General features: G+C 51.1%; 1 protein-coding gene across 1 annotated transcript in view; it reads right to left on the reverse strand.

The window, feature by feature from the left end:
- Positions 1–23922, reverse strand: part of rhpn2 (rhophilin, Rho GTPase binding protein 2) — a 123233-nt gene that overhangs the window by 77275 nt on the left and 22036 nt on the right. The window contains exons 2-3 of the mRNA XM_065012492.1: positions 22435–22550; positions 2558–2686 (exon numbers count right to left, since the gene is read on the reverse strand). Of these exons, the coding sequence (XP_064868564.1) occupies positions 2558–2686; positions 22435–22550 (245 nt within the window). The remainder of the gene's footprint in view (positions 1–2557; positions 2687–22434; positions 22551–23922) is intronic.

Below are 23922 nucleotides of genomic sequence, written 5' to 3' on the forward strand. Positions count from 1 at the left end.
GCATGGTTATACTATAGAGATCACTGCATGGTTATACTATAGAGATCACTGCATGGTTATACTATAGAGATCACTGTGTGGTTATACTATAGAGATCACTGTATGGTTATACTACAGAGATCACTGCATGGTTATACTATAGAGATCACTGTGTGGTTATACTACAGAGATCACTGTATGGTTATACTACAGAGATCACTGCATGGTTATACTATAGAGATCACTGCATGGTTATACTACAGAGATCACTGTATGGTTAGATCACTGTATGGTTATACTACAGAGATCACTGCATGGTTATACTACAGAGATCACTGCATGGTTATACTATAGAGATCACTGTATGGTTATACTATAGAGATCACTGCATGGTTATACTATAGAGATCACTGCATGGTTATACTATAGAGATCACTGCATGGTTATACTATAGAGATCACTGCATGGTTATACTATAGAGATCACTGTGTGGTTATACTACAGAGATCACTGTATGGTTAGATCACTGTATGGTTATACTACAGAGATCACTGTATGGTTATACTATAGAGATCACTGTATGGTTAGATCACTGTATGGTTATACTATAGAGATCACTGTATGGTTATACTATAGAGATCACTGTATGGTTATACTATAGAGATCACTGTATGGTTATACTATAGAGATCAGAGATCACTGTATGGTTATACTACGGTAGAGATCACTGTATGGTTATACTATAGAGATCACTGCATGGTTATACTATAGAGATCACTGTATGGTTATACTATAGAGATCACTGCATGGTTATACTATAGAGATCACTGTATGGTTATACTATAGAGATCACTGCATGGTTATACTATAGAGATCACTGTATGGTTATACTATAGAGATCACTGCATGGTTATACTATAGAGATCACTGCATGGTTATACTATAGAGATCACTGCATGGTTATACTATAGAGATCACTGCATGGTTATACTATAGAGATCACTGCATGGTTATACTATAGAGATCACTGCATGGTTATACTATAGAGATCACTGCATGGTTATACTATAGAGATCACTGCATGGTTATACTATAGAGAGATCACTGCATGGTTATACTATAGAGATCACTGCATGGTTATACTATAGAGATCACTGCATGGTTATACTATAGAGATCACTGCATGGTTATACTATAGAGATCACTGTATGGTTATACTATAGAGATCACTGCATGGTTATACTATAGAGATCACAGGATGGTTATATTATATATGATGTTATGGCCAATTGTCACGTGACCACACGTAGCATGACAGGTAGGCTGGTTGGGGGTAAAAGAGGAGTAGAAAGAGATGCTGTTTAAAGGGGAGCTGTTTAAAGGGGAGCTGTATAAAGGGGAGCTGTATAAAGGGGAGCTGTTTAAAGGGGTTCAGGTTTAAAGGGGAGCTGTTTAAAGGGGTGCAGGTTTAAAGGGAGCTGTTTAAAGGGGAGCTGTTTAAAGGGGTTCAGGTTTAAAGGGAGCTGTTTAAAGGGGAGCTGTTTAAAGGGGAGCTGTTTAAAGGGGTTCAGGTTTAAAGGGGTTCAGGTTTAAAGGGGAGCTGTTTAAAGGGGAGCTGTTTAAAGGGGAGCTGTTTAAAGGGGAGCTGTTTAAAGGGGAGCTGTTTAAAGGGGAGGTTTAAAGGGGTTCAGGTTTAAAGGGGAGCTGTTTAAAGGGCTGTTTAAAGGAGCTGTTTAAGGGGAGCTGTTTAAGGGGAGCTGTTTAAAGGGGAGCTGTTTAAAGGGAGCTGTTTAAGGGAGGGGAGCTGTTTAAAGGGGAGCTGTTTAAAGGGGAGCTGTTATAAAGGGGAGCTGTTTAAAGGGGAGCTGTTTAAAGGGGAGCTGTTTAAAGGGGAGCTGTTTAAAGGGGTTCAGGTTTAAAGGGGAGCTGTTTAAAGGGGTTCAGGTTTAAAGGGGTTCAGGTTTAAAGGGGTTCAGGTTTAAAGGGGTTCAGGTTTAAAGGGGTTCAGGTTTAAAGGGGAGCTGTTTAAAGGGGTTCAGGTTTAAAGGGGAGCTGTATAAAGGGGTTCAGGTTTAAAGGGGAGCTGTTTAAAGGGGAGCTGTTTAAAGGGGTTCAGGTTTAAAGGGGAGCTGTTTAAAGGGGAGCTGTATAAAGGGGTTCAGGTTTAAAGGGATTCAGGTTTAAAGGGATTCAGGTTTAAAGGGGAGCTGTTTAAAGGGGAGCTGTTTAAAGGGGAGCTGTTTAAAGGGGAGCTGTTTAAAGGGGAGCTGTTTAAAGGGGAGCTGTTTAAAGGGGAGCTGTTTAAAGGGGAGCTGTTTAAAGGGGAGCTGTTTAAAGGGGAGCTGTTTAAAGGGGAGCTGTTTAAGGGGAGCTGTTTAAAGGGGAGCTGTTTAAAGGGGAGCTGTTTAAAGGGGAGCTGTTTAAAGGGGAGCTGTTTAAAGGGGAGCTGTTTAAAGGGGAGCTGTTTAAAGGGGAGCTGTATAAAGGGGAGCTGTTTAAAGGGGAGCTGTTTAAAGGGGAGCTGTTTAAAGGGGAGCTGTTTAAAGGAGAGCTGTTTAAAGGGGTGCCGTTTACTCACTGGATGTTCTGGTAGACCTCCACGGAGCTGTTGAGCCCCTCTAGTTGTTCCATGAGCAGCTGCAGGTTAGAGTTGATATAGCTCAGCTCCAGAACGACCATATCACACACTTTGTTGTTGGAGGTCGCCCTGGAGATGGGAAGAGAAAAGGAAAGGCATGTTAGCTTTCACAATACAAAACTGAAGAAAAGTATACGAGAATTTATTTTTCAAGCATTTGAGATACAAACTTTGACAGACAGGACTGAGCTGTCAGACAGGACTGAGCTAAATTGAGCTAATTATATGTTGTTTACACCCCTGCCACTATCTCCCGGGGGCTGTACCACCGGGACTGACTGGAGACAGAGGACTGACTGACTGGAGACAGAGGACCGACTGACTGGAGACAGAGGACCGACTGACTGGAGACAGAGGACCGACTGACTGGAGACAGAGGACCGACTGACTGGAGACAGAGGACCGACTGACTGACTGGAGACAGAGGACCGACTGACTGACTGGAGACAGAGGACCGACTGACTGACTGGAGACAGAGGACCGACTGACTGACTGGAGACAGAGGACCGACTGACTGACTGGAGACAGAGGACCGACTGACTGACTGGAGACAGAGGACCGACTGACTGACTGGAGACAGAGGACCGACTGACTGACTGGAGACAGAGGACCGACTGACTGGAGACAGAGGACTGACTGACTGGAGACAGAGGACTGACTGACTGGAGACAGACTGACTGGAGACAGAGGACCGACTGACTGACTGGAGACAGAGGACCGACTGACTGACTGGAGACAGAGGACTGACTGACTGGAGACAGAGGACCGACTGACTGGAGACAGAGGACCGACTGACTGACTGGAGACAGAGGACTGACTGGAGACAGAGGACTGACTGACTGACTGACTGGAGACAGAGGACTGACTGACTGGAGACAGAGGACTGACTGACTGGAGACAGAGGACTGACTGGAGACAGAGGACCGACTGGAGACAGAGGACTGACTGACTGACTGGAGACAGAGGACTGACTGACTGGAGACAGAGGACCGACTGACTGGAGACAGAGGACTGACTGGAGACAGAGGACTGACTGACTGACTGGAGACAGAGGACTGACTGACTGACTGGAGACAGAGGACTGACTGACTGACTGGAGACAGAGGACCGACTGGAGACAGAGGACCGACTGGAGACAGAGGACCGACTGGAGACAGAGGACTGACTGACTGGAGACAGAGGACTGACTGACTGGAGACAGACTGACTGGAGACAGAGGACCGACTGACTGACTGGAGACAGAGGACCGACTGACTGACTGGAGACAGAGGACTGACTGACTGGAGACAGAGGACTGACTGACTGGAGACAGAGGACCGACTGACTGACTGGAGACAGAGGACTGACTGACTGACTGGAGACAGAGGACTGACTGACTGGAGACAGAGGACTGACTGACTGGAGACAGAGGACTGACTGGAGACAGAGGACTGACTGACTGGAGACAGAGGACTGACTGACTGGAGACAGAGGACTGACTGGAGACAGAGGACTGACTGGAGACAGAGGACTGACTGACTGACTGGAGACAGAGGGACTGACTGACTGGAGACAGAGGACCGACTGACTGACTGGAGACAGAGGACTGACTGACTGACTGGAGACAGAGGACTGACTGACTGGAGACAGAGGACTGACTGACTGGAGACAGAGGACTGACTGACTGGAGACAGAGGACCGACTGAGACAGAGGAGACACTGGAGACAGAGGACTGACTGACTGGAGACAGAGGACTGACTGACTGGACTGGAGACAGAGACTGACTGACTGGAGACAGAGGACTGACTGACTGGAGACAGAGGACTGACTGACTGGAGACAGAGGACTGACTGGAGACAGAGGACTGACTGACTGGAGACAGAGGACTGACTGGAGACAGAGGACTGACTGACTGACTGGAGACAGAGGACTGACTGACTGGAGACAGAGGACCGACGACTGACTGGAGACAGAGGACCGACTGACAGAGACAGACTGGAGACAGAGGACTGACTGACTGGAGACAGAGGACTGACTGACTGGAGACAGAGAGACAGACTGGAGACAGAGGACTGACTGGAGACAGAGGACTGACTGACTGGAGACAGAGGACCTGACTGACTGAGACTGACTGACTGGAGACAGAGGACTGACTGACTGGAGACAGAGGACTGACTGACTGGAGACAGAGGACCTGACTGACTGGAGACAGAGGACCGACTGACTGGAGACAGAGACTGACTGGAGACAGAGGACTGACTGGAGACAGAGGACCGACTGACTGGAGACAGAGGACTGACTGACTGGAGACAGAGGACTGACTGACTGACTGGAGACAGAGGACGACTGAGACTGACTGACTGGAGACAGAGGACCGACTGGAGACAGAGGACTGACTGGAGACAGAGGACTGACTGACTGACTGACTGGAGACAGAGACTGACTGACTGGAGACAGAGGACTGACTGACTGGAGACAGAGGACTGACTGACTGGAGACAGAGGACCGACTGAATGAGAGACAGAGGACCGACTGACTGGAGACAGAGGACTGACTGGAGACTGACTGGAGACAGAGGACTGACTGGAGACAGAGGGACTGACTGACTGGAGACAGAGGACCTGACTGACTGGAGACAGAGGACTGACTGACTGACTGGAGACAGAGGACTGACTGACTGACTGGAGACAGAGGACTGACTGACTGGAGACAGAGGACTGACTGACTGACTGGAGACAGAGGACTGACTGACTGACTGGAGACAGAGGACTGACTGACTGACTGGAGACAGAGGACTGACTGACTGACTGGAGACAGAGGACTGACTGACTGACTGGAGACAGAGGACTGACTGGAGACAGAGGGACTGACTGACTGGAGACAGAGGACTGACTGGAGACAGAGGACTGACTGACTGGAGACAGAGGACTGACTGACTGACTGGAGACAGAGGACTGACTGACTGACTGGAGACAGAGACTGACTGGAGACAGAGGACTGACTGACTGGAGACAGAGGACCGACTGGAGACAGAGGACCGACTGGAGACAGAGGACCGACTGGAGACAGAGGACTGACTGACTGGAGACAGAGGACCGACTGACTGGAGACAGAGGACCGACTGACTGGAGACAGAGGACCGACTGACTGGAGACAGAGGACCTGACTGACTGGAGACAGAGGACCGACTGACTGGAGACAGAGGACCGACTGACTGGAGACAGAGGACTGACTGACTGACTGGAGACAGAGGACCGACTGACTGGAGACAGAGGACCGACTGACTGGAGACAGAGGACCGACTGACTGGAGACAGAGGACCGACTGACTGGAGACAGAGGACCGACTGACTGGAGACAGAGGACTGACTGACTGAGACAGAGGACTGACTGGAGACAGAGGACCGACTGACTGGAGACAGAGGACCGACTGGAGACAGAGGACCGACTGGAGACAGAGGACCGACTGGAGACAGAGGACTGACTGGAGACAGAGGACTGACTGACTGGAGACAGAGGACCGACTGACTGGAGACAGAGGACCGACTGACTGGAGACAGAGGACCGACTGACTGGAGACAGAGGACCGACTGACTGGAGACAGAGGACCGACTGACTGGAGACAGAGGACCGACTGACTGGAGACAGAGGACTGACTGACTGACTGGAGACAGAGGACCGACTGGAGACAGAGGACCGACTGGAGACAGAGGACCGACTGGAGACAGAGGACCGACTGGAGACAGAGGACTGACTGACTGGAGACAGAGGACTGACTGACTGGAGACAGAGGACTGACTGAGACAGAGGAGACTGACTGGAGACAGAGGACTGACTGACTGACTGGAGACAGAGGACTGACTGACTGGAGACAGAGGGACTGACTGACTGGAGACAGAGGACCGACTGACTGACTGACTGGAGACAGAGACTGGAGACTGACTGACTGGAGACAGAGGACCGACTGACTGACTGGAGACAGAGGACTGACTGACTGACTGGAGACAGAGGACCTGACTGACTGGAGACAGAGGACCTGACTGACTGGAGACAGAGGACTGACTGACTGACTGGAGACAGAGGACTGACTGACTGACTGGAGACAGAGGACTGACTGACTGACTGGAGACAGAGGACTGACTGACTGACTGGAGACAGAGGACTGACTGACTGACTGGAGACAGAGGACTGACCTGACTGGAGACAGAGGACTGACCGACTGGAGACAGAGGACTGACCGACTGGAGACAGAGGACCGACCGACTGGAGACAGAGGACTGACTGACTGGAGACAGAGGACCGACTGACTGGAGACAGAGGACCGACTGACTGGAGACAGAGGACTGACTGACTGGAGACAGAGGACTGACTGACTGGAGACAGAGGACTGACTGACTGGAGACAGAGGACTGACTGACTGGAGACAGAGGACTGACTGAAGACAGAGGACTGACTGAAGACAGAGGACTGACTGGGACAGAGGACTGACTGAGACAGAGGACTGACTGGAGACAGAGGACTGACTGGGACAGAGGACTGACTGGAGACAAGGCGAGGTCCATGGGAACTGCTCAGTTGAGACATAGTCTGAGTCCCAAATGTCAGATGGCACTCTATTCTCTCTATAGTGCACTACTTTTGACCAGGGCCAATAGGGTGTTTGCCATTTGGGACAAGGCTAGATGAGGTTTCCTGACCTGGCTCTGATATTGGCCTAGATCGCTCAGGGAACAGGATTCATCTCATCACCACAGTTCATATACAGTCACACACCAATACATGGAAACACTTAGACCCTAATGAGTGGTGTGGTGGAGCTACAGCCATTCTCCTGAATCTGCACGTTTTATATTTTGGCATAAATTCCATGTATTTCCAGGGGTTTTTGAGAAGGTCCTCTTCCAGAGAGGAAGTGAAGGACCGCTGAGGTCAGACTAGATACCGTGGGGTTCAAATGGTACCCTATTCACTATATAGTGCACTACTTTACACCAGGGCCCATAGGGCTCAGGCCTATAGTAGTGCACTATATATGGAATAGGGAGCCATTGAGGACGCATCCATAATGACAGACTGACTCCGGAAACTCAGTTCACACAGTAGGGAAACAGTAGAGACAGGAGAGACAGTAAGAACAGTAGAGAGACAGTAGAGAGAGACAGTAGAGAGACAGTAAGAAGAGTAGAGAGACAGTGAGAGACAGTAGAGAGACAGTAAGAACAGTAGAGAGACAGTAAGAGCAGTAGAGAGACAGTAAGAACAGTAGAGAGACCGTAGAGAGACAGTAAGAACAGTAGAGAGACAGTAAAGAGACAGTAAGAACAGTAGAGAGACAGTAGAGAGAGACAGTAAGAACAGTAGAGAGACAGTAGAGAGACAGTAAGAGCAGTAGAGAGACAGTAAGAGCAGTAGAGAGACAGTAAGAACAGTAGAGAGACAGTAAGAACAGTAGAGAGACAGTAGAGAGAGACAGTAGAGAGACAGTAAGAACAATAGAGAGACAGTAGAGACAGTAAGAGCAGTAGAGAGACAGTAAGACCAATAGAGAGACAGTAGAGACAGTAAGAGCAATAGAGAGACAGTAGAGAGACAGTAGAGAGACAGTAAGAACAGTAGAGAGACAGTAGAGAGGCAGTAAGAGCAGTAGAGAGACAGTAAGAACAGTAGAGAGACAGTAAGAACAGTAGAGAGACAGTAGAGACAGTAAGAACAGTAGGAACAGTAGAGAGACAGTAAGAGCAGTAGAGAGACAGTAAGAACAGTAGAGAGACAGTAAGAACAGTAGAGAGACAGTAAGAACAGTAGAGAGACAGTAGAGAGAGACAGTAGAGAGAGACAGTAGAGACAGTAGAGAGAGACAGTTGAGAGAGACAGTAGAGAGACAGTAAGAACAATAGAGAGACAGTAGAGAGACAGTAGAGACAGTAAGAGCAGTAGAGAGACAGCAAGAGCAATAGAGAGACAGTAGAGAGACAGTAAGAACAGTAGAGAAACAGTAAGAACAGTAGAGAGACAGTAAGAACAGTAGAGAGACAGTAGAGAGACAGTAAGAACAATAGAGAGACAGTAGAGAGAGACAGTAGAGAGAGACAGTAGAGAGACAGTAAGAACAATAGAGAGACAGTAAGAGCAGTAGAGAGACAGTAGAGAGACAGTAAGAACAGTAGAGAGACAGTAAGAGCAATAGAGAGACAGTAGAGAGACAGTAGAGAGACAGTAAGAACAGTAGAGAGACAGTAAGAACAGTAGAGAGACAGTAGAGAGACAGTAAGAACAGTAGAGACAGTAAGAGCAGTAGAGAGACAGTAAGAACAGTAGAGAGACAGTAGAGAGACAGTAAGAGCAGTAGAGAGACAGTAAGAGCAGTAGAGAGACAGTAAGAGCAGTAGAGAGACAGTAAGAGCAGTAGAGAGACAGTAAGAACAGTAGAGAGACAGTAAGAACAGTAGAGAGACAGTAGAGAGAGACAGTAAGAGCAGTAGAGAGACAGTAGAGAGACAGTAAGAGCAGTAGAGAGACAGTAAGAGCAGTAGAGAGACAGTAAGAGCAGTAGAGAGACAGTAAGAACAGCAGAGAGACAGTAAGAGCAGTAGAGAGACAGTAAGAGCAGTAGAGAGAGAGTAAGAGCAGTAGAGAGACAGTAGACAGACAGTGGAGACAGTAAACACGATAGAGAGACAGGAGAGAGACAGTAGAGACACAGTAGAGACCAGTGGGCTTATTATCAGGGAGTGACTCCACATAAATAAACCTGGACAAACCAGTCGGTCTGGTCGGTACACTTCTGTACCTGCTGCTAGGAGAGAGGAGGAACGTAGAACTACTGAAACCTGACAACAAACAGGGGAAGAAAGAAAGAGATACAGAGACAGAGAGAGCCCAGGTGAGGGTATAGGGGAGGACAGAGAGAGAAAGACCAGGTGAGGGTATAGGGGAGGACAGAGAGAGAGAGAGAGCGGCCAGGTGAGGGTATAGGGGAGGACAGAGCGAGAGAGAGAGAGGGAGAGAGAGAGGACAGGTGAGGGTATAGGGGAGGACAGAGAGAGAGAGAGAGAGAGCGAGAGAGAGAGAGGCCAGGTGAGGGTATAGGGGAGGACAGAGAGAGAGAGAGAGAGAGAGAGAGGCCAGGTGAGGGTATAGGGGAGGACAGAGAGAGAGAGAGAGAGGCCAGGTGAGGGTATAGGGGAGGACACAGAGAGAGAGAGAGAGAGGCCAGAGGGAGGGAGGACCAGGTGAGGGTATAGGGAGGACAGGAGAGAGAGAGAGAGAGAGAGAGAGGCCAGGTGAGGGTATTGGGGAGGACAGAGAGAGAGAGAGAGGCCAGGTGAGGGTATAGGGAGGACAGAGAGAGAGAGAGAGAGAGAGAGAGAGAGGCCAGGTGAGGGTATAGGGGAGGACAGAGAGAGAGAGAGAGAGGCCAGGTGAGGGTATAGGGGAGGACAGAGAGAGAGAGAGAGAGGCCAGGTGAGGGTATAGGGGAGGACACAGAGAGAGAGAGAGAGGCCAGGTGAGGGTATAGGGGAGGACACAGAGAGAGAGAGAGGCCAGGTGAGGGTATAGGGGAGGACAGAGAGAGAGAGAGAGGCCAGGTGAGGGTATAGGGGAGGACAGAGAGAGAGAGAGGCCAGGTGAGGGTATAGGGGAGGACAGAGAGAGAGAGAGAGAGAGAGAGAGAGAGGAGAGAGAGAGGCCAGGTGAGGGTATAGGGAGAGGAGAGAGAGAGAGAGAGAGAGAGGCCAGGTGAGGGTATAGGGGAGGACAGAGAGAGAGAGAGAGAGGCCAGGTGAGGGTATAGGGGAGGACAGAGAGAGAGAGAGAGAGAGAGAGAGGCCAGGTGAAGGTATAGGGGAGGACAGAGAGAGAGAGAGAGAGAGAGAGAGAGAGGCCAGGTGAGGGTATAGGGGAGGACAGAGAGAGAGAGGCCAAGTGAGGGTATCGGGGAGGACAGAGAGAGAGAGGCCAGGTGAGGGTATCGGGGAGGAAAGAGAGAGGCAAGGTGAGGGTATAGGGGAGGGCAGAGAGAGAGGGAGAGGCCAGGTGAAAGTATAGGGGAGGATAGAGAGAGAGGCCAGGTGAGGGTATAGGGGAGGAAAGAGAGAGAGGGAGAGGCCAGGTGAGGGTATAGGGGAGGACAGAGAGCGAGGGAGAGGCCAGGTGAGAGTATAGGGGAGGATAGAGAGAGAGGCCAGGTGAGGGTATAGGGGAGGACAGAGAGAGAAGGAGAGGCCAGGTGAGGATAGAGAGAGAGAGGCCAGGTGAGGTTATAGGGGAGGAAAGAGAGAGAGGGAGAGGCCAGGTGAGGGTATAGGGGAGGACAGAGAGAGGCCAGGTGAGGGTATAGGGGAGGACAGAGAGAGAAGGGGAGGACAGAGAGAGAGGGGGAGGACAGAGAGAGGCCAGGTGAGGGTATAGGGGAGAACAGAGAGAGAAGGGGAGGACAGAGAGAGGGGGGGAGGACAGAGAGAGGCCAGGTGAGGGTATAGGGGAGGACAGAGAGAGAGGGGGAGGACAGAGAGAGAGGGAGAGGCCAGGTGAGGGTATAGGGGAGGACAGAGAGAGAAGGAGAGGCCAGGTGAGGATAGAGAGAGAGAGGCCAGGTGAGGTTATAGGGGAGGATAGAGAGAGAGAGAGGCCAGGTGAGGTTATAGGGGAGGAAAGAGAGAGAGGGGGAGGACAGAGAGAGGCCAGGTGAGGGTATAGGGGAGGACAGAGAGAGAAGGGGAGGACAGAGAGAGAGGGGGAGGACAGAGAGAGGCCAGGTGAGGGTATAGGGGAGAACAGAGAGAGAAGGGGAGGACAGAGAGAGAGGGGGAGGACAGAGAGAGGCCAGGTGAGGGTATAGGGGAGGACAGAGAGAGAAGGGGAGGACAGAGAGAGAGGGGGAGGACAGAGAGAGAGGGAGAGGCCAGGTGAGGGTATAGGGAAGGACAGAGGAGTAAATACAGGTCACCTTTGTGTTCCACCTTCCTCTCTCTCCCTGCCACTCCCCAGGAGTCAGGAATGCTGTTTACATTCCAGCCAGGTAGAAAAGACAGGTGGAACATAATCTCTTCAGACCTGCTTATTGTTTTGAAAGTTCAAAGTCCCCTACAAAATAAAAATAATATAATCATTGACGCCATTTAGCAGACACTTTTATCCAACGTACATTACAGTAATGCGTGCATCCATTTGATTTATTTTTTTTACATATGGGTGGTCCCTGGAATCAAACCCACTCTCCTGGTATTACAAGCACCATGCTCTACCACCTGACCTCCAGAGAACCACCTAAATCCTTAGGCAAACATGTTGGAATAATGCATCCTAACCAGCCACCTAAATCCTTAGGCAAACATGTTGGAATAATGCATCTTAACCAGCCACCTAAATCCTTAGGCAAACATGTTGGAATAATGCATCTTAACCAGCCACCTAAATCCTTAGGCAAACATGTTGGAATAATGCATCTTAACCAGCCACCTAAATCCTTAGGCAAACATGTTGGAATAATGCATCTTAACCAGCCACCTAAATCCTTAGGCAAACATGTTGGAATAATGCATCTTAACCAGCCACCTAAATCCTTAGGCAAACATGGTGGAATAATGCATCTTAACCAGCCACCTAAATCCTTAGGCAAACATGGTGGAATAATGCATCTTAACCAGCCAAGAAAACATACAAGTACCTGAAACTTCAATACACGGTCTCTCTGCACCTACTCATTGGTTCTACCAGCTGCAGTGTTGGCAGACGAACACACACACACGACTGAGTTAATCTCCTTGGCCCAGTCCTTACCCACTGTGGACTGGGCCAAGGAGGGCTAGTAGTTAGCCTGTAGATACTGGGAGGAATGCAGGGTTCTCTGGAGCTGACAGGCTGCTCCAGTACAGCCTCATGTCATCTCAGTACCTTAGATCAGGTCAGGGTTCATCTCAGTACCCCAGGTCAGATACCTACCAATCCCCCCCCACCCATAGATACCTACCAATCCCCCCCACCACTAGATACCTACCAATCCCCCCCACCACTAGATACCTACCAATCCCCCCACCACTAGATACCTACCAATCCCCCCCACCACTAGATACCTACCAATCCCCCCCACCACTAGATACCTACCATCCCCCCCCCACCACTAGATACCTACCAATCCCCCCCCACCACTAGATACCTACCAATCCCCCCACCACTAGATACCTACCAATCCCCCCCACCACCCCCACCACCACTAGATACCTACCAATCCCCCCCCCCCCACCACTAGATACCTGCCCCCCCCCATCCACCACTAGATACCTACCAATCCCCCCCCCACCACCACTAGATACCTACCAATCCCCCCCCACCACTAGATACCTACCAATCCCCCCCCACCACTAGATACCTACCAATCCCCCCCCCCACCACTAGATACCTACCAATCCCCCCCCCCACCACTAGATACCTACCAATCCCCCCCCCACCACTAGATACCTACCAATCCCCCCCACCACTAGATACCTACCAATCCCCCCCCCACCACTAGATACCTACCAATCCCCCCCCACCACTAGATACCTACCAATCCCCCCCACCACTAGATACCTACCAATCCCCCCCACCACCACAGATACCCTACCAACTAGATACCCCCACCACCACTAGATACCTACCAATCCCCCCACCACCACTAGATACCTACCAATCCCCCCCACCACAACCTACCCCCCCCACCACTAGATACCTACCAATCCCCCCCACCACCACTAGATACCTACCAATCCCCCCCACCACCACTAGATACCTACCAATCCCCCCACCACCACTAGATACCTACCAATCCCCCCACCACCACTAGATACCTACCAATCCCCCCCCACCACCATCCCCCCACCACCACTAGATACCTACCAATCCCCCCACCACCACTAGATACCTACCAATCCCCCCCACCACCACTAGATACCTACCAATCCCCCACCACCACTAGATACCTACCAATCCCCCACCACCACTAGATACCTACCAATCCCCCCCCACCACTAGATACCTACCAATCCCCCCCACCACCACTAGATACCTACCAATACCCCCCACCACCACTAGATACCTACCAATCCCCCCACCACCACTAGATACCTACCAATCCCCCCCACCACCACTAGATACCTACCAATCCCCCCACCACCACTAGATACCTACCAACTCCCCCCCCACCACTAGATACCTACCAATACCTACTACTAGATACCTACCAATCCCCCCCCACCAACCACTAGATACCTACCAATCCCCCCACTACTAGATACCCCCCCCACCACTAGATACCTACCAATCCCCCCACCACTAGATACCTACCAATCCCCCCCCACCACCACTAGATACCTACCAATCCCCCCCCACCACTAGATACCTACCAATCCCCCACCACCACTAGATACCAATCCCCCCCACCACCACTAGATACCTACCAATCCCCCACCACCACTAGATACCTACCAATCCCCCCACCACCACTAGATACCTACCAATCCCCCCACCACCACTAGATACCTACCAATCCCCAACCACCACTAGATACCCCAATCCCCCCACCACCACTAGATACCTACCAATCCCCCCACCACCACTAGATACCTACCAATCCCCCCACCACCACTAGATACCTACCAATCCCCCCACCACCACTAGATACCTACCAATCCCCCACCACCACTAGATACCTACCAATCCCCCCCACCACCACTAGATACCTACCAATCCCCCCCCACCCAATACCTACCCCCACCACCACTAGATACCTACCAATCCCCCCCACCACCACTAGATACCTACCAATCCCCCCCACCACCACTAGATACCTACCAATCCCCCCCCACCACCACTAGATACCTACCAATCCCCCCACCACCACTAGATACCTACCAATCCCCCCACCACCACTAGATACCTACCAATCCCCCCCACCACCACTAGATACCTACCAATCCCCCCACCACCACTAGATACCTACCAATCCCCCCACCACCACTAGATACCTACCAATCCCCCCCCACCACCACTAGATACCTACCAATCCCCCCCACCACCACTAGATAGATACCTACCAATCCCCCCACCACCACTAGATACCTACCAATCCCCCCCCCCCCCCACCACCACTAGATACCTACCAATCCCCCCCCACCACCACTAGATACCTACCAATCCCCCCACCACCACTAGATACCTACCAATCCCCCCCACCACCACTAGATACCTACCAATCCCCCCACCACCACTAGATACCTACCAATCCCCCCACTACTAGACCTACCAATCCCACTACTACTAGATACCTCCCCCACTACTAGATACCTACCAATCCCCCCACTACTAGATACCTACCAATCCCCCCACTACTAGATACCTACCAATCCCCCACTACTAGATACCTACCAATCCCCCCACTACTAGATACCTACCATCCCCCCCCACTAGATACCAATCCCCCCACCACTACCAATCCCCCCCCCACCACTAGATACCTACCAATCCCCCCCACCACCACTCCAGATACCTACCAATCCCCCCACCACCACTAGATACCTACCAATCCCCCCACCACCACTAGATACCTACCAATCCCCCCCCACCACCACTAGATACCTGATACCAATCCCCCCACCACCACTAGATACCTACCAATCCCCCCACCACCACTAGATACCTACCAATCCCCCACCACCACTAGATACCTACCAATCCCCCCCACCACCCTAGCACACCACGGTCCACACCACGGTCCACACCACGGTCCACAAGCGTGACAACGGCCTGATTTAAATATAGCAAAAAATTCTAAATAATCTAACATCTTTCACTGGGAGGGGAGGGAGACTAGAGCATTCAGAAGCCTGTCAGGCTGATCCAGGTACCTCAGTAAGGACTAGCCTATAGACTGTCAGGCTGATCCAAGGTGCCTCAGTAAGGACTAGCCTATAGACTGTCAGGCTGATCCAAGGTACCTCAGTAAGGACTAGCCTATAGACTGTCAGGCTGATCCAGGTACCTCAGTAAGGACTAGCCTATAGACTGTCAGGCTGATCCAGGTACCTCAGTAAGGACTAGCCTATAGACTGTTCAGCAGACTGTCAGGTTGATCCAGGTACCTCAGTAAGGACTAGCCTACAGACTGTCAGGCTGATCCAAGGTACCTCAGTAAGGACTAGCCTATAGACTGTTCAGAAGACTGGCAGGCTGATCCAAGGGACCTCAGTAAGGACTAGCCTATAGACTGTTCAGAAGACTGTCAGGCTGATCCAGGTACCTCAGTAAGGACTAAGACTGTCAGGCTGATCCAGGTACCTCAGTAAGGACTAGCCTATAGACTGTTCAGCAGACTGTCAGGCTGATCCAAGGTACCTCAGTAAGGACTAGCCTACAGACTGTCAGGCTGATCCAGGTACCTCAGTAAGGACTAGCCTATAGACTGTCAGGCTGATCCAAGGTACCTCAGTAAGGACTAGCCTATAGACTGTCAGGCTGATCCAAGGTGCCTCAGTAAGGACTAGCCTATAGACTGTCAGGCTGATCCAAGGTACCTCAGTAAGGACTAGCCTATAGACTGTCAGGCTGATCCAAGGTGCCTCAGTAAGGACTAGCCTATAGACTGTCAGGCTGATCCAAGGTGCCTCAGTAAGGACTAGCCTATAGACTGTCAGGCTGATCCAAGTGCCTTAGTAAGGACTAGCCTATAGACTGTTCAGCAGACTGTCAGGCTGATCCAAGGTACCTCAGTAAGGACTAGCCTATAGACTGTCAGGCTGATCCAGGTACCTCAGTAAGGACTAGCCTATAGACTGTCAGGCTGATCCAGGTACCTCAGTAAGGACTAGCCTATAGACTGTCAGGCTGATCCAGGTACCTCAGTAAGGACTAGCCTATAGACTGTTCAGAAGACTGTCAGGCTGATCCAGGTACCTCAGTAAGGACTAGCCTATAGACTGTCAGGCTGATCCAAGGTACCTCAGTAAGGACTAGCCTATAGACTGTCAGGCTGATCCAAGGTACCTCAGTAAGGACTAGCCTATAGACTGTTCAGAAGACTGTCAGGCTGATCCAGGTACCTCAGTAAGGACTAGCCTATAGACTGTTCAGAAGACTGTCAGGCTGATCCAGGTACCTCAGTAAGGACTAGCCTATAGACTGTTCAGAAGACTGTCAGGCTGATCCAGGTACCTCAGTAAGGACTAGCCTATAGACTGTTCAGAAGACTGTCAGGCTGATCCAAGGTGCCTCAGTAAGGACTAGCCTATAGACTGTCAGGCTGATGCAGGTACCTCAGTAAGGACTAGCCTATAGACTGTTCAGAAGACTGTCAGGCTGATCCAGGTACCTCAGTAAGGACTAGCCTATAGACTGTTCAGAAGACTGTCAGGCTGATCCAGGTACCTCAGTAAGGACTAGCCTATAGACTGTTCAGAAGACTGTCAGGCTGATCCAGGTACCTCAGTAAGGACTAGCCTATAGACTGTTCAGAAGACTGTCAGGCTGATCCAGGTACCTCAGTAAGGACTAGCCTATAGACTGTCAGGCTGATCCAGGTACCTCAGTAAGGACTAGCCTATAGACTGTTCAGAAGACTGTCAGGCTGATCCAGGTACCTCAGTAAGGACTAGCCTATAGACTGTTCAGAAGACTGTCAGGCTGATCCATATACTGGACTGTGTACTCCGTGTACTCCAGAACGTATTTTGAATTAGGTTGAATTTGATATATGGTGCTGTATGAGAGCATTCCTGTGGAGAAGCCTCTCCTAGCCCAGACTCCCAATGCTCCATATCCCAGCTGCAGCCATCATGACCTCTACTGGAATCATATTACAGGCTGTTCATATCAGCTCCTTCTAGCTGCCACAGGCCTCAGCCAAACCACAGGGGGAGAGGAGGAGACACAGTGAGGAGAGGAGAGGAGGAGACGAGGAGACACAGTGAGGAGAGGAGGAGACACAGTGAGGAGAGGAGAGGAGGAGACGAGGAGACACAGTGAGGAGAGGAGGAGGAGAGAGGAGGAGGGGAGAGGACACAGTGAGGAGGACACAGTGAGGAGGAGGACACAGTGAGGAGGAGGACACAGTGAGGAGGAGGACACAGTGAGGAGGAGGACACAGTGAGGAGGAGGACACAGTGAGGAGGAGGACACAGTGAGGAGGAGGAACCAGTGAGGAGGAGGAACCAGTGAGGAGGAGGAACCAGTGAGGAGGAGGACACAGAGAGGAGAGACACAGAGGGGGAGAGTAGGAGGGGGAGAGTAAGAGGGGGGAGTAAGAGGGGGAGAGTAAGAGGGGGAGAGTAAGAGGGGGAGAGTAAGAGGGGGAGAGTAAGAGGGGGAGAGTAGGGGAGAGTAAGGGGGAGAGTAAGAGGGGGAGAGTAAGAGGGGGAGAGTAAGAGGGGGAGAGTAAGAGTAAGAGGGGGGGGAGAGTAAGAGGGGGAGAGTAGGGGGAGGTAAGGGGGGAGTAGGATCTGGGGGAGAGTAGGAGGGTAACAAAGCTGCTGTTGACGTCAAAGAGATTTGCCACACTGTGGCACGGAGCCTTTGTCCGCCTGGCACCATGGCAACGGACAACACACTAAACAGTAGGCCAGGTCACCGGGGCAACTGATTATCTAGGCATCATTATCTGTGTTTACTAACCTGGACCGTACACACACAGAGAGAGGCATTCTGGGAAAACACAGAATAACAGCCTCACCTCAACACAGATCAAATATATAACTTATAGGTCCCCAGGTTTATAAAAGGCCAGGTCACGGTGGGTCTCCAGGTTTATAAAAGGCCAGGTCACGGTGGGTCCCCAGTTCACAGTGGGTCCCCAGTTCACGGTGGGTCCCCAGTTCACGGTGGGTCCCCAGGTTTATAAAAGGCCAGTTCACGGTGGGTCCCCAGTTCACGGTGGGTCCCCAGTTCACGGTGGGTCCCCAGTTCACGGTGGGTCGCCAGGTTTATAAAAGGCCAGTTCACGGTGGGTCCCCAGTTCACGGTGGGTCCCCAGTTCACGGTGGGTCCGCAGTTCACGGTGGGTCCCCAGGTCACGGTGGGTCCCCAGGTCACGGTGGGTCTCCAGGTCACGGTGGGTCCTCAGGTTTATAAAAGGCCAGGTCACGGTGGGTCCCCAGTTCACGGTGGGTCCCCAGTTCACGGTGGGTCTCCAGGTTTATAAAAGGCCAGGTCACGGTGGGTCCCCATTTCACGGTGGGTCTCCAGGTTTATAAAAGGCCAGTTCACGGTGGGTCCCCAGTTCACAGTGGGTCCCCAGTTCACGGTGGGTCCCCAGTTCACGGTGGGTCCCCAGTTCACGGTGGGTCCCCAGTTCACGGTGGGTCTCCAGTTCACGGTGGGTCTCCAGTTCACGGTGGGTCTCCAGTTCACGGTGGGTCTCCAGTTCACGGTGGGTCCCCAGTTCACGGTGGGTCCCCAGTTCACGGTGGGTCCCCAGTTCACGGTGGGTCTCCAGGTTTATAAAAGGCCAGTTCACCGTGGGTCCCCAGTTCACGGTGGGTCCCCAGTTCACGGTGGGTCCCCAGTTCACGGTGGGTCCCCAGTTCACGGTGGGTCTCCAGGTCACGGTGGGTCTCCAGGTTTATAAAAGGCCAGGTCACGGTGGGTCCCCATTTCACGGTGGGTCTCCAGGTTTATAAAAGGCCAGGTCACGGTGGGTCCCCATTTCACGGTGGGTCTCCAGGTTTATAAAAGGCCAGTTCACAGTGGGTCCCCAGTTCACGGTGGGTCCCCAGTTCACGGTGGGTCCCCAGTTCACGGTGGGTCCCCAGGTTAATAAAAGGCCAGTTCACAGTGGGTCCCCAGTTCACGGTGGGTCCCCAGGTCACGGTGGGTCCAGGTCACGGTGGGTCCCCAGGTCACGGTGGGTCCCCAGGTCACGGTGGGTCCCCAGGTTTATAAAAGGCCAGGTCACGGTGGGTCCCCAGTTCACGGTGGGTCCCCAGTTCACGGTGGGTCCCCAGTTCACGGTGGGTCCCCAGTTCACGGTGGGTCTCCAGGTCACGGTGGGTCTCCAGGTTTATAAAAGGCCAGGTCACGGTGGGTCCCCATTTCACGGTGGGTCTCCAGGTTTATAAAAGGCCAGGTCACGGTGGGTCCCCATTTCACGGTGGGTCTCCAGGTTTATAAAAGGCCAGTTCACAGTGGGTCCCCAGTTCACGGTGGGTCCCCAGTTCACGGTGGGTCCCCAGTTCACGGTGGGTCCCCAGTTCACGGTGGGTCCCCAGTTCACCGTGGGTCCCCAGTTCACCGTGGGTCCCCAGTTCACCGTGGGTCCCCAGTTCACCGTGGGTCCCCAGTTCACCGTGGGTCCCCAGTTCACCGTGGGTCCCCAGGTTAATAAAAGGCCAGTTCACGGTGGGTCCCCAGTTCACGGTGGGTCCCCAGTTCACGGTGGGTCCCCAGTTCACGGTGGGTCCCCAGTTCACGGTGGGTCCCCAGGTTTATAAAAGGTGAAGGGAGAAAGGATTGACATTCAAGTCTACATCCCACAGGACTCTGGTCTAAAGTAGTGCACTATATAGGGAATAGGGTGCCATAGGGCTCTGGTCTAAAGTAGTGCACTATATAGGGAATAGGGTGTCATAGGGCTCTGGTCTAAAGTAGTGCACTATATAGGGAATAGGGTGCCATTTGAGATGAGTCCCAGGAGTCAGACGACAACAGGCAGTGTAACGTTAGCTAGCTAGCTAAACATGTGGCTATGGGCTGGCACTGGTAGTTTGGGATTATGGAGAGTGAATTAAATATTATCTTCCTCATCTTGCTAGGTACTGATCTAGCTGTGGCCATCTTGCTAGGTACTGATCTAGCTGTGGCCATCTTGCTAGGTAGTTATCTAGCTGTGGCCATCTTGCTAGGTAGTTATCTAGCTGTGGCCATCTTGCTAGGTAGTGATCTAGCTGTGGCCATCTTGCTAGGTAGTTATCTAGCTGTGGCCATCTTGCTAGGTAGTTATCTAGCTGTGGCCATCTTGCTAGGTAGTTATCTAGCTGTGGCCATCTTGCTAGGTAGTTATCTAGCTGTGGCCATCTTATCTAGCTGTGGCCATCTTGCTAGGTACTTATCTAGCTGGCCATCTTGCTAGGTACTGATCTAGCTGTGGCCATCTTGCTAGGTAGTTATCTACTGCCATCTTGCTAGGTAGTTATCTAGCTGTGGCCATCTTGCTAGGTAGTTAGGTATCTTGCTAGGTTATCTAGCTGTGGCCATCTTGCTAGGTAGTTATCTAGCTGTGGCCATCTTGCTAGTATCAACAAGGCCTTTCTACTAAATAACAACATTAGCATAGCTAGCTAGATAACATTGGAATCTAGACCATAAGCTAAGCTAATAACACGGACATGCGTTGCCAAACAACACTACTGTAGCAACATTAGCATAGCTAGCTAGATAACATTGCAATCTAGACCATAAGCTAAGCTAATAACACGGACATGCGTTGCCAAACAACACTACTGTAGCAACATTAGCATAGCTAGCTAGATAACATTGGAATCTAGACCATAAGCTAAGCTAATAACACGGACATGCGTTGCCAAACAACACTACTGTAGCAACATTAGCATAGCTAGCTAGATAGCTAGATAACATTGCAATCTAGACCATAAGCTAAGCTAATAACACGGACATGCGTTGCCAAACAACACTACTGTAGCAACATTAGCATAGCTAGCTAGATAACATTGGAATCTAGACCATAAGCTAAGCTAATAACACAGACATCCGTTGCCAAACAACACTACTGCCACCTTCAGGTTTGGAGTATTTTAACAAGGCTGAGTGACTGACGACGTCAAGGTCTTTGCTGTGTGGAGTTTTTCCTGGCCACCGTGCTTCTACACCTGCATTGCTTGCTGTTTGGGGGTTTTAGGCTGGGTTTCTGTACAGCACTTTGAGATATCAGCTGATGTATGAAGGGCTATATAAATACATGTGACTGGCTGACTGACTGGCTGGCTGACTGACTGGCTGACTGACTGACTGCCGACACTCTGTTCGGAGGTGTTAAGTAATGTCGGCTAGAAAACATTCCTCCCGGGTGTCTCTGAGCTACGAGGAATGTTTGGTCTTTGAGTCGCTGTTTGATCTCATCCTTTGTTTGATCTCAAGGAGCTTCCAGCAGTTGAGCCTGTGATGACAGACGGAGAGGACTGAAACCCTTCGACAACAACAACAACAACAACGTGTCCCTGTCCTCTACATATTCAGGCCCTGATGAACAGACTAAGGTTACTACTGTAATAACTTGATTAGTTGTTCACAACATCCGGAGACGTCTGCATGGATGGAGGCTGGGACACTGTCCTTACCATACAGGGCTCTTCTCTAATGGAGCTGTAGTTATCTAGCTGGGACACTGTCCTTACCATACAGGGCTCTTCTCTAATGGAGGCTGGGACATTGTCCTTACCACACAGGGCTCTTCTCTAATGGAGGCTGGGACACTGTCCTTACCATACAGGGCTCTTCTCTAATGGAGGCTGGGACACTGTCTTACCATACAGGGCCTGCACTGTGCAGGGTGGAGGCTGTCTTCCTGCTCTTCTCTTAGCTGGGACACTGTGCTCTTCTCTAATGCTGACAGACTACAGGGCTCTTCTCTAATGTGGGACACTGTGTGAGAGAGAGTGAGAGTGTACCTACAGGGCTCTTCTCTAATGGAGGCTGGGACACTGAGACTGTGTGTGTGTGAGACTGTGTGTGTGAGAAAGTGAGACTGTGTCTGTGTGTGAGACAGTGTCTGTGTGTCTGTCTGTGTATATATATATATATATATATATATATGTATATGTGTGTGTGTGTGTGTGTGTGTGTGTGTGTGTACGTACCTTAGTAAGTTCTCTGCCCCAGCTCTCATCCTCATCTGTCTGATGATCTGTTGGTTGAGACTGGCCCTCTCATTCTGCAGCTTGGAGCGGCCCGTCAGGGCTAGTGGGTTACATCCCTATAGAACAGACAGGAGAACAGAGGACCCTTCTGTCAGGGCTAGTGGGTTACATCCCTATAGAACAGACAGGAGAACATTAGTATCAGAGGACCCTTCTGTCAGGGCTAGTGGGTTACATCCCTATAGAACAGACAGGAGAACAGAGGACATTAGTATCTGAGGACCCTTCTGTCAGGGCTAGTGGGTTACATCCCTATAGAACAGACAGGAGAACAGAGGACATTAGTATCTGAGGACCCTTCTGTCAGGGCTAGTGGGTTACATCCCTATAGAACAGACAGGAGAACAGAGGACATTAGTATCTGAGGACCCTTCTGTCAGGGCTAGTGGGTTACATCCCTATAGAACAGACAGGAGAACAGAGGACATTAGTATCTGAGGACCCTTCTGTCAGGGCTAGTGGGTTACATCCCTATAGAACAGACAGGAGGACAGAGGACCCTTCCGTCAGGGCTAGTGGGTAGACTGTTAGCATCTGTACTCAGAGACTGGACTGGTGTCATGAGGCTGGGTTAGTCAGGGTGTCATGAGGCTGGGTTACAATAACCAGGGAAAGAGACCTTGTTGACTGTACTGTTCATGGGATGGGCTTACAATAACCATAGAAAAGACCTGTGTGGAGTGGGCTGTGCAATACCAAACCCTAGAAACGACCTGTGGGCAAAACCCTATAGAACAGACAAAACCATAGAAACGACCTGTGGGCTGTGTTTACAAAACCCTAAAACCATAGAAACGACCCTTCTGTGACCTGTGGGCTGTGCAATACAAAACCCTAGAAACGACCTGGAGTACAAAACCCTAGAAGTGGGCTGTGGGCTGTGGGCATGCTAGACAGATGACCAGGTCAAACTTCCATGGTGGACCCTTCTGAAAAGACCTGTGGGCTGTGCGATACAAAACCCTAGAAAAGACCTGTGGGCTGTGCGATACAAAACCCTAGAAACTACCTGTGTTGAGTGGGCTGTGCGATACAAAACCCTAGAAACGACCTGTGGGCTGTGCAATACAAAACCCTAGAAACGACCTGTGGGCTGTGTGATACAAAACCCTAGAAGTGGGCTGTGGGCTGTGGGCTGTGCTGGACAGATGACCAGGTCAAGCTGACTTCCATGGTGTTGGATGTCTTGGTGATAAACCCTAGAAACGACCTGTGGGCTGTGCGATACAAAACCCTAGAAACGACCTGTGGGCTGTGCGATACAAAACCCTAGAAACGACCTGTGGGCTGTGCAATACAAAACCCTAGAAACGACCTGTGTTGAGTGGGCTGTGCTGGACAGATGACCAGGTCAAGCTGACTTCCACGGTGTTGGATGTCTTGGTGATAAACCCTAGAAGTGGGCTGTGGGCTGTGCTGGACAGATGA

The sequence above is a fragment of the Oncorhynchus nerka genome, linkage group LG27 (assembly GCF_034236695.1).
Source record: "Oncorhynchus nerka isolate Pitt River linkage group LG27, Oner_Uvic_2.0, whole genome shotgun sequence".
Lineage (NCBI taxonomy): Eukaryota > Metazoa > Chordata > Actinopteri > Salmoniformes > Salmonidae > Oncorhynchus > Oncorhynchus nerka.